At 43.8% G+C, this 15,572-nt stretch overlaps 1 protein-coding gene across 2 annotated transcripts in view; it reads left to right on the top strand.

The window, feature by feature from the left end:
- Window positions 1-1,511: 1,511 nt before the first annotated feature.
- Window positions 1,512-15,572, top strand: part of disc1 (DISC1 scaffold protein) — a 96,900-nt gene continuing 82,839 nt past the window's right edge. For both annotated transcript variants that reach the window (XM_072436989.1, XM_072436990.1), the window contains exon 1: window positions 1,512-1,643. In XM_072436989.1, the coding sequence (XP_072293090.1) occupies window positions 1,574-1,643 (70 nt within the window). In that variant the 5' untranslated portion in view covers window positions 1,512-1,573. The remainder of the gene's footprint in view (window positions 1,644-15,572) is intronic.

Genomic DNA, 15,572 nt, shown 5'->3' with positions numbered 1-15,572 from the left:
GATTAGCTTTAGCCATGTTATTATTACAATCCCATTTAATACATCAAAATATTTTTATTTTATTCATTTGTTTGACTTTGGATGTAAACTGGTCTAATGATTGTTCCAGTATCTGCTCTTGATTTGTAATATACCTGCATATTATAAGCAGTCAAAATATTTCACTGAATTTCCAGGCTATTTTGTGTGCACACTGACCTCTAGTGGTTAACATGAGCATCACGGGAACAACTAACAGTCTATTTTAGTGTTTTTTAACTGCTGTAGATTAATTGTGGACTTTTACCCCTTAAGACATTGCTGCAGGTCTATTTTCTAAAATGATTAACTGTTTATCTAAGGCACACTACAGATTAAAACAACGTGAGTGGACCTAGCATCATAAACAACACAAGACTGACATCTAGCGGTAGAAATAGTAAACGCATCGTGCCACAATTCTTTTTCAAAAATAAACAAGCTGCATGTGAAAATAATGAAATATAATATAGGAGGACAGACGCACAACATATTTTCTTTTTCACTTGAACAACTTTGAAAACCATAAAACTATACGCTAAACTTCACAATCCATTCCGTATGATTACACATAATTTGAGTTTGTTCATCTGACAAGTATTTTTTAAGGGAGTATATTGACCAAAAATGGACTTGTGTAGACGTACATCATTTCCAGATCCACCATGAGAATAAACAAAACGCATAAACCAAAGAAAAGCCTGTTTTATCACGCTATCTCTGTCTGCACTGCAAACAAACATGCGCAAACAAGTGTGCGCAGTCAGAGATAGTGGTCAAGTCAATCTGATTCCTCTGGATAATAAACACTTCTCATTGCGAGCAGGTGATGGACAAGTCCGTGCTCCACATCTTGTCAGCCTCCAGAGGGCTCCAACTGTAAACTCTCCAAAACTGGGAGGAGAAAAATCAGGCTATTTCATCATCACTGCAAAAAAAAAAAAAAAGTAATGTTTTGTGATTTGAAATGGCATCAACTTTCACACGCAAAGACTAATGTTTTACAGTCGTCCTTTAGTAGCATTTTTGTCTACACTAGTTCTGTTTTGATGGTGAGATTGTCTGTAGGACTCAAATTCCTGAACACGTAGGAGCCTCGGATCTCACGTCGGGGCGCGCGCCACTTACGCACGACGCAGCGGAGAGGCGCACCGGATAACGGACTATGCACGCGGCGGGCGCATCGATCAACAGATTTGAAACAGATTTGAAACAGATTCTTTCACGCGTGGAGAGAGGCCAGCCCTCTGTGCAGCCGTGTGACCGCGCTCTGCTTTTATGACCACCGCGCGTGACTTATTAGTTCTCGTTTGCGCTCCATCGGTCCAGACGCGCGCAACTGGGACAGCGCGGCTCAGGAAATGTTTATGGGAGACAAAGCCGGGTAAACTCAAAAGTACATGAGATAATAGGGAATGAGCTGGATCTTTCTTTTTCTTTTTCTTTTTTTTTAATCCCACGACAGAAATGAGATTTGGGTCCGTTTTCATGTGTAACGTCAGTGGTCCGTGCGCCTTTTTTGACGTTTCGGACTAATCCAGCCGCTCGTGGGAAGATGTTCGCTGGACTTATGGGCTTGGATTGTCACGGTAGCTCCCTCCTTCACCGCTGCGAGGTCAAAGAAGGTAAGAACAGCCAAAAACAACTCATAATAATGTCGTTTAGGCTCGTTACAGTCGGTTAAGTGGTCGTGAGGGATGTTTTGGTGCGTTTTGTGCGTGGCAGGAGCGTCTGTTTTGGCAAGAAGTTGGCCACAAGTCTCTTTTTTTTCTCCACATCTGCACACTATCCAAGCTGTCAGTCCCTCTGTAAGTCTTAAAGAAACAGTGGGTAAAGTCTGAACATCATGCAAACAGCTGTGAACTACTGTAACAGGACATTGTAACTGGCAAAGCTGCTCAAATGTGCACTTTGGGGTTGTGGCTGAAAAGTAAGAAGAACATGGAGTTATTATAATGCCCTTACAGTACTTTTCAAATGTTGTCCAGTTTTGAACATTACTGATAGTCCTTGTAAATAGGCGTACAGAATAAAACACATGCATTTTAACAGTACAATACAATATTACAATGGTTGAAATACGGTCTTGACTTGGCTGAAAACCTTCATGTTGAACCTTAATACTTCATAATGTTCAGTGCTTAACATGACAACACACCGTAACCTCTTTTCTGGCAGGATCAGCTGTCGCACATTTATTCTGCACAAGTGGTGTGGAAAATGGATGAGAATTAAATCGGTCTCTATGGATTTCCAGAGTGCGTCCCTTTCAGACCGTGACCCCCGTGTGATGGGACAGGAAGCTGCTTTTTCAGGCCACATTTTTGAGGCTGATGTCACTGTTTCTAAAAGGTTTTCCACAGGACAATATTGATCTTTTATCGTAATGGGATAACGTGGAAACATCAGGATTAATTGTTTATGATATTACTGGCTAATCCGGCAACTCTTAGTGTTTGCTGACAGTTAAACACACATCACATTAACGTTATAACTAAACCAGGACTAGAAGAGGGCCACACCAAGTCTACATCTGGTCTCAAACTGGGTGATTTCCTGTAAGCGCTGTGGGAATGTGCCATAAAACCACAATAAATGGATATTAACACAATAGAAAAAGGCATTTTGAGATAGAAATTACTCAAGTTAATGCACTGACACTAGATTTTTATCAAGTGTTTTCTCTTCTTTTCTCTTTTATTTTAGCGTTGGGAGTATGCGTGTGTTTGTTGTATGATTTAAGAAGAGAACTGTTAAAGTGAATTGCTTCAACCCTTGTTAATACCACACAATACACAAATTCAAACAATGACAGTAATTAAAACAGTCAGATCTTCATCCTGAAACACAAACACTTCACTCTGCACAAAATGTACCCAGTTTTACATATTAAACGAACATTAAAAGAGACATATTATGTATTTAATCATGTTGTAATGGCTTTCCCTCATCATTATCTTATTGTATTTTGAGTGGTTCATGCGTGTTTGTATCGGGTCTACAAAAGGGTCAAATGCAACCTCATGTAAAATGTTTGCCCCTCATTATTATTAGAAGCAGATTAAATAAAGACATTTAATGAAAAGTATTGTCTTTACACTGCTTTGGAACTCGGATACGCCCTCAGTCAGTCTGGTCCGGCGCTGGTTTTGGGATAAGTTATCGATTTAAGCTTTAATTCCTTTTCCTATTATTGTTAGTGAGTTTTAGTATCTGCAGAGTCTCCACCGTCAATGTTTAAGCTGCTCTTGACATAACAAAGAAAGAAAAATAAATCTACTGAAGGGAATGAGTGTCTAATGTGTCACTTCCTGTGTACAATTGTATCACGATATTCCAAACGTCATATAACAACTCACTGTTCTGTACTGACAATTGCGTATGACAGGTTTTTCCAATTTTCAAATGTTGACTTTATTTGGTGTATTTATACCTGTTGTACATATAAATTATAACTTTACACCAATCAAGTAGGTATTTGTGGAGAAAATGTTTAAACGTCTGTAGAAAAGGACACAGGAAGTGACATCACACTAGGACACTCATTCCAGACACAGTTTGTGCATAATTTACACAAAGAAACAACTTTTTTGACTCTCTAAACAAAATAAAGATACTCTTATACATTATTCACTAGATGTGTTTTTGCCCAGTGTTTGCTGGGTAATTTCCCAATGTGATGTCATCAATTAAAACAGGAAGTGAAATGATAAACTTAAAATATTTGTGTATTCTGTGTTTTAACAAAATCCTAAATACATTTATCTTAACTGCATGAGTAGTCCAACCTGTCATAGGCACTTTAAGTTCTATTATTGGATTGTTTTAGCTCAATCTGGCAGTTTAGACTTAATAAAATGTAAACAAGCTTACAGATAAAGCATGTCTACAACAAAGACAGGAAGCCTTGTTCTAGCACATGCCCTCCTCAAAATATTTAATGACGTTTCCTGTCCGAGAAGCCTATATCGATCCGTCCTTCGCTGTGCAGTTACTTTCCCTTCCTCTTTTGTCACGCTGTGGTCATGAGCAGTGAGTCGCTGGCCGCACATCTGTCCACTGCTGCTGCTGCACTCAGGGCATCGCCGTGTGTGTTTGTGCCCGACGCAGCAGAAAAAAAAAACATGTTCCTCAACTGCAACTGTGTTTTTATGAGATCCTCCACATTCCTCAGCTCTCAGGCTTAAGCACTCCAATCACATCCCACCAATGAGATTCAGTGTTTGACCTACGGGCTCTGTCCAGGGCCTCTTTAATCTCCAAAGGTAAATAATCCAGCCTCCTCGGAGCAAGACGTTACTTTCCTCCCAGACATGTAAAGCTCACGGTCTTTCCTTTGTCTATAGTGCAATGAGAAGGTGTGGGAAAACCAGTGGAACTCTGCTCTGCTGCAGTTGAACGATAACGAGGATCCTGAAACGATAAAGCTAATTATCTTGAGGGGGAAAACAGGGTCTCCACTTTTTACCCTTGTGCAATATTGTTGGTAAAATAATAAAGGTTTTTAAGCAATGATTAATCAACTAACTGTGACTAGTAAACTACATAAAATATAGTCGTATTTGTTATTTGGAGTCTAAAAAACATGTGAAAAGACCATTTTATATCAAAGACAGTGGCAATATTCAATCAAAATGTAAAAAAAGAATAAGGAATTTCTCATTTTCATCAATAATACACTTAATTGCATAAGTATTCTAATCTAGAAGCCTTCAGTCACCATATTTCTAAGCTGTATTTGGTTGATAATGTATTTAAAAAGTCCCAATGTACAATAGAAATAATAATACTTAAATAAATAACTAGATTTGAGTAAGCAAGAAGGCTACAAATTAGATTCAATGTTACAGTATTTATCCTTATAAATCTGTTTCATCTTATTAAGCACTTGTTTTACTTTACTGAAATGAAAATGATAATACTCAATACTGCAAACATAATACACTTAATTCTAACTCCAGATGATTTTTTTTGCTGTGAAATATCATAAGAAGGAATAGATTTGCCTTTCTGTTTATCTACACTTTGCAATTTATCGTGTTTTTTCACTTTACTTATGCCACAGCGCATGTGAATAGCCATTCTTAAAAAAAAACAATCACAAAATACAGAAAATAAAGTGTGTGTTTTATGCCTTTTGTCTCATGCCCTCTCGATATCACAATATATCTACAACTGGGTCTTCTCATGATAGGATTCTGCTCACATTTGTAGAATATCCCTCCATTTAAAAGGCTTGGACTACAAATAAAGAGAAAAGCCACCAAAAAATCCATCATATCTATTACATTCTTGCATAATAAAGTCAAATGCAATAAGACAATTTCCCCCAAAGGACAAAAAAAATCACAAATACACTATAAATATTTGTGTGACATGATTTATTCCCTGTTTCCTGTCAATCTTTTTTAGCTCAGAACCGTGCAGGAAGTAGAACCTTTCACAGCGTTTGGAGTGCTTCAGCCGTGATGTAGATGCCTAAAGTCCACGCAAACACACACACAATGGATCTCGAGGCGTGTCCTTCCCTTTCCCCCCCGCGCAGACCCTCTCGGTGCAGTCGCAGAGATCGAGTGTTGGGCCTTTCTCTTTCACCTCTTTCACTCTCAAGAGCGCTCTATTATGACACGGCCGCGCAGCAGATGGCAAGTGCCGGCGTTGCCCGTAGATGGTGTCTCGCGTTTCTTGAGGTCGCTGCAGCTCGCCGGACACGTCTGCGCAGAGACAAGCTAATGGGAGGAAAGTGTAACACAAGACGGGTGCCGGGGGTCTCGATAGACGTTCACTCGGGGCCGTTCTCGTGCACTCGGATGCTCGGATGTGGACAAATGCTATTAACGAAAGGACGGGAAGATGCAAAAGTGTGCAGAATGTTGATCCACAGCTATAGGAGGCACTGTCAGGAGTTAAAATACCATATTTTGCGGAGTATAAGTCGCACTGGAGTATAAGTCGCACCAGCCAAACATGCATAATAGAGAAGTACAGAGGTATTGGTTGTAAATGGGAGGATAAATGAGGACTTTTTGGAAGTGGCTTGAATTTCTTAGCGTATTTTCACGTTGAAGTAGGTGCATCACAATGTCAAATTTTAGTGTTGATTATTGTGAGAAGACTCGACACAATGACGACAAACCGAAATTTTTAAAAATATATAATTTATATTTATACATTTTTATATCACTGTTCGAATATTGTTTGTAGACCGTTTTGAATGTAAATATAATGTGACTTTATTTAACTTTTGGTTCAACTTTTTTAAGTAGTTGTAGTTGAAATGTTTTTTTTTTTAAAGTAGTTTTTTGCATCCCAAAAACTCACAATTATGATTTTTAAAAAAGTTGTTATATCAAAGTGAGATACATAATCCTGGTGATCAATTAACCAAATGATCGTGACACACCTATTGTCACCGTCACTTGAAAGCATCATAACGACAGCACAAAACACCTATAATACTGTATACAAGTTCCTGAAGGGTGTACAATATGACATTCAAGCATGAACTATAATGATGAATGTGAGACTGAGGTGGTTCCACATTACACTTTATATTGTTCCCAGGTATAACTTATACAACTACTTATATAACTTATACTGTCATTTCTTAGTTTATTAATGTCTTGCACTTTAAAACAACGTGTTTAAGGATTGTGTTTTTCCTGTTTATTTATTCTTGAGAACTGTCTGTCTACTTTTTCTCAGATCAGACAAATCCTCTGTTTAATGTTCTCAATTTACATTCACTACGCAGTCAAATGTTACACAATGATCCCATGAGGCTGGAGCTCTAGACTCTGAAAATGCTCGTAATAAGAGCTGCCGTGGTCTTAATGGGCTTCATCTCCACAGAATTCAATGCTCTTTTAATTGACGTGTGTCTTCCTGTCTCGTCACATGGTCCAGGGAGGTCAAATGGGCGGAGCTAGAGTCTGCAGCAGTAGCTTTGTTTACAGCATATGGTTATAATCACAGCCAAGGCAGAAACAATCCATAAATCAGATGAGATATGATTCAAAACACATTCCTGGTATATTTAGAGACTTGAGTAAATTAAATTAGGTTTAAACTCTTCAATAAACTTTATTAAAGGTGCACTATGTCACTTGTCAGGTGGTAAGTGAATAAATGTATCTTGTATTTATTCAATTATTCAGGTTTTCAATATTTAAAAACAAACTAAAATAAAACATGCCAGATTAGGTTAATTAAAGCCCTACGTAACATACATTCTGTGTTGCTTAGCCTGGTTGCGCCATCTGCTTGTCTCCATGGAGATAGATGAGTTTAATATCGTGCTGTGGAACATTCCAGTCAAAGCAGTCAATCTCTGGAATTTCAGAGGTAAAAACAAAACACACAGAAATAAAAGGCAAATAGAATAGTAGAAAATATCTATTAACAATATTGTTTTATTTTCCTGCTCTCGTTGTGTGTATCTAACACAATTATAGCAGTAGCCAAACTCCTTTTGAAATGAACAGTGTCAGAGTCAGGAAGTAGCGTCCATAGCTCCGGTTTAATGTCTTTCCAAAAACAGAGTAAAACTGTAAAACAGAAAATAAGTACCTTAGCATGAGGTAAAACAGGAAACACAGTGAGGCAGACACCACCATGCAAATTGACAGTCATCGACAAATGTAACGTTTCTGACAATCATCTAACACCAATAACGCATGTAAATGAATCATTATCAAGCATAGAAACTGAACTTACAGACAGTGATGTCAAAGGCATGAACAATATGATGGATGGCAGTGGATAAGCTGTGTTACATGTGTTTGCAATGAGCGAAAACAAAATGGCCGACTTCCGGTGTAAACTTCCGGTCTCAAACTAAGCCTTCAAAATAAAAGACGGAGAAAAGCACTAAAACCAATCTTTAGCAAAACAATTACATAGAACGTAATAAGGGCAAAACACTCCCCGCCTGGTATCTGTATAGATGCCATATAATAAACCAACTAAACATTCAGTCCTTTGATTTTAGAAGAAGAACGACTTCTGTTATGGGCCGAAGGAACGTCTTCGCTAATCCATTTTTTGCTGTCTTGAGCTCGATCTTGCGGACTTTCCCCATCACGTCCAGGAAAGGTTTTTGACACTGGTGCCATCCTTTACAGCCAGTGGTGTCTTTGTTTGCAGACTTGAAAGAATGAGCCACATGAATGAGGGTTGCAACTGCTCTTTGTAGGGACTTCCAGGAAGAGAATCTTTCAAATCTCTTAGGAATGAGTGGCGTCTCACTGTGGCTGGTTATGCAGCTTGTCACCTGTGGTCTGATGTCCACATCTGAGTCGGGCTCGACCAGCTCGAAGGTTTGTTGCGGGTCACTTACTGGTTGTGGCTTGTATAAGAATGCTGGGCCTGTGAACCAGTTAGTTTTGGTGAGGAGAGAGGCTTGGACAGATCTGGATGCGTGGTCGGCCGGGTTATGCTCCGTGGGCACGTACCGCCACTGCTTTGGCTCCGTGGACTGCCGAATTCTCTGGACCCTGTTGTGGACATACACATAGAAACGTTTGGACTGGTTATGTATATATCCCAACACCACTTTACTGTCGCAATAGTAGGTGACTGCATCCAGAGGGAGGTCTATCTCTTCAATGATGCGTTCTGCCATTTCCACGGCCAGCACTGCTGCGCAGAGTTCCAGTCTGGGTATGGTGGGCTCGTTTGCGGGAGCAAGTCTGGCTTTCCCTAAGATAAAACCCACATGAACTTTGCCATCTTCATCTGTGGTTTTGAGATATGCCACCGCACCAATAGCTTTTGTAGAGGCGTCGGAGAAGATGCATATTTCTTTTTGCTTGGCTTTGGATGGAGAGGTAGTGGTGTAAGCACGAGGAATGTGGAGATGTTGGAGTTCCTGTAGCGAATCTCTCCATGTTTGCCACACATTGTGTTTGTCTTGAGGAAGTGGGGCATCCCATTCAGTTCCGTCAATTGTCAGTTCTCTTAACAGAGATTTTCCTTGAATGGTTATAGGGGCAACAAACCCAAGTGGGTCGAAAAGACTGTTTATGGTGGAGAGGACTCCTCGACGTGTAAATGGTTTGTCGCTGATGGAGACTTGAAAAGGTAAAAGTATCCACTTTGACTTCCCAGCTCAAACCAAGGCTTCGCTGTGCAGAGACTGTTTCTCCATCTAGGTAGAGGTCTTTGACGTCTTTGGCGTGATCTCCCGTGGGAAACGCTTGTAAGACTTCAATGCTGTTTGACGTGATCTTGTGAAGTCTCAAGTTTGACTCTGAGAGGGAAGCTTGGGTTTTCTGCAACAGATTGATAGCTTCTTGCTCAGTGGGTGTAGAGACAAGTCCGTCGTCTACGTAGAACTCACGCTCCACAAAGTGCTTGGTGTCCGTCCCGTACTGCTGTTCTCCGTTCTGTGCAGCTCTCCTGAGGCAGTATGTGGCCACTGCAGGAGAGGGACTGTTGCCAAATACATGGACCCTCATCCTATACTCGACAATGTCTTTGCTGGGGTCGTTACCTCGGTACCAGAGGAAACGTAAGTAGTCTCTGTGGTCTTCTCTTACAACAAAACAGTGAAACATCTGTTCGATGTCTGCCATGACAGCTACTCTTTCTCTTCTGAAACGAATGAGGACTCCCAAAAGGCTGTTGTTTAAGTCCGGTCCAGTGAGCAGGACGTTGTTGAGGGAGATACCATTGCATTGCGCGCTGGAGTCAAATACAACTCTAATTTGTTCGGGTTTTCTGGGGTGATAGACTCCGAACGATGGCAGGTACCAGCACTCGCTTCCTTCTGGCAGTGGAGGTGCTGGCTCGGCGTGGTTGTTGTCGAATACCTTTTGCATGAAGGCAACAAACTGTTCTTTCATCTTTGGCTTACGCTCTAGCGTGCGTTGCAGTGAAGAGAGACGCATCACGGCTTGGTCTCGGTTGTTAGGCAATGGCGGTCTGGGAGACTTGAAAGGGAGAGGAGCGACCCAACTGTTGGACTCGTCCTGAAAAACTTGTTCATCCATTACTTTGAGAAACTGTCCGTCTTCTATGGAAAAGGCACGTTTGTAATCATTGACAGTTCTTGCAAAGACGGTGAGGCCAAGAGTGTCACTGTCCATTGTAGTGTTGCAACCGTGTGAGAGTCCATTGGCTAGACTGGGGCTGATTGCTTGTTTGAGATGGACATGGCTCATGCATGGCCGGAAAAGGGTGGGTCTACCATCTTCCATTATATTTGTTTTGTAGTTGTGGACTGTGGGCTTATGGACCTTTCCCAAACACACGTCACCAACTAATACCCATCCAAGATCAAGTCTCTGTGCAAAGGGTGTGTCCCCGGGGCCATTAATCTGCTGTCTCACCTTGTGGGCACGGAGAACGTCGCGGCCAAGGAGAAGAAGGATCTGGGCGTCATTGTCTAGGACTGGTATTTCTTTGGCAAGATCCTTGAGATGAGGGTGGTGGAGAGCAGCCTCAGGTGTGGGTATTTCCTCACGATTGTCTGGCAAGTCATCACATTCGATTAGTTCTGGAAGTGAGAGGCTAATGCCACCTTTAACTGCTTCAATCTGGAACCCAGTAGCTCTTCTGCCAGAGGTCGTAGTGAGACCAGCACACGTTTTTAGGGTGTAAGGGTGCGTGTCCGCTTTGATCTTGAACACATCAAAAAACTGTGACCTGGCTAGACATTTGTTGCTCTGATCATCGAGCATTGCATACATTTTCACGGCCTCTTGTGGATGCTCGTTTTGGTAGACTTTGACGAGACAGATCTTTGAGCAGGATTTTGACTTGAGATGGTCACCACAGACCTTAGTGCAATAGGGGCTGACAACAGGAGTTGCTACAGAATCCTCCTTGTCTTGCTCCCCGCCGTCATCATGTGAGGGATTTGAGCCTTTAGTTGCCCATTTAGGTGGACCGGGATGGAGAGCTGTTATATGACTTTCGCTGTCACATTCATCACAATTCAGTGTAACTTTGCAGTCGCGGGCAAGATGAGAAGTTGATGAACAACATCTGAAACAGATACCTTGTTCCTTTAAGTAAGCTTTTCTTCCTTCAAGAGTCTTTAATCTGAAGCCACGGCACTTTCTTAAGGGGTGAGGCTTATTATGGATAGGGCACTGCTTGGTTACATCACATTTTGATGCTGCTTCGTTTGGATTTGTGTCATTAGTGACCTGGGTCTTATGTGCTGAGATTGTAGTTCTGGGATTTGTATGCTTTGGAATTGTGCGTTCTGTTTGAACGTTGTTTCCTGAATGTGAAAAGCTGGGATCGTTTCTTGTTTTAGCTTGGTAGCAGATGAAAGAGGTGAAATAGGAGAATGGGGGGTAACTGACCTGATAAGCCTCTTTGTACCTTGATCCCTGAGCGAGCCACTTTTCTTGCAGGTTGTATGGCAACTTCTCCACAATAGGTTTTATGCCACGGGCAGTGTCCAAGTATGCCAAGCCTGACAAGTACCCGTCTTCTTTAGCAGAGAGTAGTTCACTTAAAAGATCTCCCAGTTCTCGCAACTTGTGATTGTCCTTATTTGAGATTTTTGGAAAGTTGTCAAGGTTTTTGAAAAGTGCATCTTCTATGACCTCTGGAGCGCCATAACAATCATCAAGTCTCTCCCATGCTGTTTTCAACGCGGCCTCTGGGTTAGCTATGTTGACTGCTCTCCTTCACTTGTTCACTTGCTGTTAGATCCAAGTCTCTGATTGTGTTAGAGAAGGAGGACTTCCATGCTCTGTATGTTTCTGGACGGTCGTCAAAGTGTGAAAGGCCAGTGCTGATGAGCTCTTTGCGTGCCAGGTACTTCGCCATGTCCATTATAACTGAAGACTCTGGAAGAGTTGTTTGAGAAGTGTCAGCATACTTTTGGAAGTTTAACTTGGGCTTAAACTTGTTGTGCCCTGATTCTTCCCTCATTAGAAAAGGACCTTGAGTGTTTAGCGGGACATTAGAGTGAGAGGTGTATGGTATCTGGGGAGCAGGAGTTGAAACTAGCCTCTGTTGAGTTTGTGGCGGAACAGGCCAGGAGTCCTTCAGCACGTACGGTGTTGGAGGTTTGCGGTGAGGCTCAATAGACTGCTCTGACGGGTCTGAAAGGTAGACAAATTCAGTGGGCTTGTCAAGACGAGCATTTTGATCCTTTATGTAGTCGCTGACACGTTCTTGTGTGTTTTGAACAGGAACAGGGGAAACTCTTCTGCTGCGGGCTTCCTCGTCCTCTAGCTCTGCTGCTGCTTCCAATACTTGTGCCTGGGCGTCAGCAGCTGCAGCCTCTCTTTCATAATTTAGAGCTTCAAGGTTGGCTTCGAGTTTAGCCTTTTCAACTTTCATACTTTTCTCTCTCTCTGCGTATACTACACGTGCGCGGGCTGCTTCCGCTATGGCTCTCGCTTTTGCTGCTGCAGCGCTTACAGATGATCTGCCAGAGCTGGAGCTTTTGTGGCTTCTAATTGATCCATCTTGGAAAGACTTTGTTTTAGTGTCTTTGGGCCTAGTATCTTGGGTAGGTTCTTTGGTGCCCCCTTGATGTGCTTCATCCATGCTGCCGTATTGTTGTAAGCCAGCGTAATGTCTTTTTACTTTCCTGCTCTCGTTGTGTGTATCTAACACAATTATAGCAGTAGCCAAACTCCTTTTGAAATGAACAGTGTCAGAGTCAGGAAGTAGCGTCCATAGCTCCGGTTTAATGTCTTTCCAAAAACAGAGTAAAACTGTAAAACAGAAAATAAGTACCTTAGCATGAGGTAAAACAGGAAACACAGCGAGGCAGACACCACCATGCAAATTGACAGTCATCGACAAATGTAACGTTTCTGACAATCATCTAACACCAATAACGCATGTAAATGAATCATTATCAAGCATAGAAACTGAACTTACAGACAGTGATGTCAAAGGCATGAACAATATGATGGATGGCAGTGGATAAGCCGTGTTACATGTGTTTGCAATGAGCGAAAACAAAATGGCCGACTTCCGGTGTAAACTTCCGGTCTCAAACTAAGCCTTCAAAATAAAAGACGGAGAAAAGCACTAAAACCAATCTTTAGCAAAACAATTACATAGAACGTAATAAGGGCAAAACATTTATCATTATTATTAAGCTCCCCAGGTGTAACGTGCATATGACATGTTATAATGTCCTAGTTTGACTTTATTTGGTGGAATGAAACCGTCCGTAAATATAAATGATAGTTTTATAACAATCGAGTGTCGGTTCATTAGCAAGGACCAGGCCACAACAATGGAACATGAGAGAATGTTTATTGATAATAGTGATGATGGAGCGATGATGATTATCAGGTAATCAGCCCGGCGGAATCAGAACACCCCCCTCCATAGATGGTGATGTGTTAAGGTGATAGAGACATGCGGTGGGAGGGTGGGGTCGAGAGAGTAGAGACAACAAGAGATAGGGCTTCTGGGTAATTAGAGGTGTGGTTAAAGAGTGGAGAAGTGGTTCCGGGAGGAGGAGAAGGTTGAGGCGTGCTCCACCTCCAGAACCTCAGTCAATGATGAACAATCATTAACTACATTTTGAGAGAAAAAGGTGAAAAGCATGTGAAAAATGTGATTTTGGGAAACACACACAAGATTTTCTGATCCTTTAAACTTTAACGCTGTTCTCATATATTTGTAGTTGTCTAATAATAATGGTTGCTAGAGAACAGATTTACAACCACTACGTACAATTTTAAACCTAAAAAATTTCCAGACTGGTATAAACCTGTAAAAGTTTTAGCACCCACCACGCTGCCGCCGGCACCCGCCATGCCCAAAATATGCCGCCATGCACCGGCGGGCACCCGCCATGCTGAAAAGATACCGGCAGGTATTAAGATAACCGTGCGGGCGGGCATTTTAGGGTGCAGCTGCGCTCCCTCGGGTGCTGCGGGCGCCGTGGTGCTGTTCGCTTGCGCCGAGCGGGCGGCGATCGTAGAGCGCAATGTGGCTGAGCGAGAGCCACGCGGCCGAGCGGGCGCCGAGCGGCTGAGCAGGCATCAAGTGCAATCCAAGTGTGATCATATTGACTTATATCGAGGGCATATCGGACATTTTTCAAGCACTTTTTGCTAGCGCCTAAGGCCATCCTCAAACCTCAGCCCAGCGAGAACACTGAATGAGCAGTTCAACGTGTCATATCTGTTGAGGAAATATAATAAGTGGACTAAAGTCATGTTTAGTCTTTCTACAGTACCATGCTATACTTTGTTTACTGCTCAGGACTTTGACATTGCCCTGGTAAATGGCCTCACTGTCCCAGTACAAAGGTCGTGGACAGTGGTCCCATTGAGTGTGTGTGCGGTTAGAGCAGCTGGGCACAAAGAGACCCTTGATTCCTCACATTGGAGCCTCCTCCGCCCTCAGGCCTACACTTTATCTGTGCTGAAGGCCTGAAGCTGCAGCAGGTGCACCAGGACGCACACCAGGACGCTCCCAACACACCAGGACGCTCCCAACACACCAGGACGCCCCCAACACACCAGGACGCCCCCACCAACACACCAGGACGCCCCCAACACACCAGGACGCTCCCAACACACCAGGACGCCCCCAACACACCAGGACGCCCCCAACACACCAGGACGCCCCCAACACACCAGGACGCTCCCAACACACCAGGACGCCCCCAACACACCAGGACGCCCCCAACACACCAGGACGCCCCCAACACACCAGGACGCTCCCAACACACCAGGACGCCCCCAACACACCAGGACGCTCCCAACACACCAGGACGCTCCCAACACACCAGGACGCCCCCAACACACCAGGACGCTCCCAACAACACACCAGGACGCTCCCACCAACACACCAGGACGCCCCCAACACACCAGGACGCCCCCAACACAACAGGACGCTCCCACCAACACACCAGGACGCTCCCAACACACCAGGACGCCCCCAACACACCAGGACGCTCCCAACAACACACCAGGACGCTCCCACCAACACACCAGGACGCCCCCAACACACCAGGACGCCCCCAACACAACAGGACGCTCCCACCAACACACCAGGACGCTCCCAACACACCAGGACGCCCCCAACACACCAGGACGCCCCCACCAACACACCAGGACGCCCCCAACACACCAGGACGCTCCCAACACACCAGGACGCCCCCACCAACACACCAGGACGCCCCCAACACACCAGGACGCCCCCAACACACCAGGACGCTCCCACCAACACACCAACACACCAGGACGCTCCCAACACACCAGGACGCCCCCAACACACCAGGACGCTCCCACCAACACACCAGGACGCCCCCACCAACACACCAGGACGCTCCCAACACACCAGGACGCCCCCACCAACACACCAGGACCCCCCCAACACACCGGGACGCCCCCACCAACACACCAGGACGCCCCCAACACACCAGGACGCTCCCACCAACACACCAACACACCAGGACGCTCCCAACACACCAGGACGCTCCCACCAACACACCAGGACGCTCCCAACACACCAGGACGCTCCCAACACACCAGGACGCTCCCACCAACACACCAGGACGCTCCCACCAACACACCAGGACGCCCCCAACACACCAGGACGCTCCCACCAAC

The sequence above is a fragment of the Eucyclogobius newberryi genome, unplaced genomic scaffold, assembly GCF_026437365.1.
Source record: "Eucyclogobius newberryi isolate DKJ021-1_F unplaced genomic scaffold, fEucNew1.0.hap1 SCAF_8, whole genome shotgun sequence".
Classification (NCBI taxonomy): Eukaryota; Metazoa; Chordata; class Actinopteri; order Gobiiformes; family Gobiidae; genus Eucyclogobius; species Eucyclogobius newberryi.
Note: the sequence above shows the minus strand (reverse complement) of the source record. Positions and strands in the feature narration are given on the sequence as shown.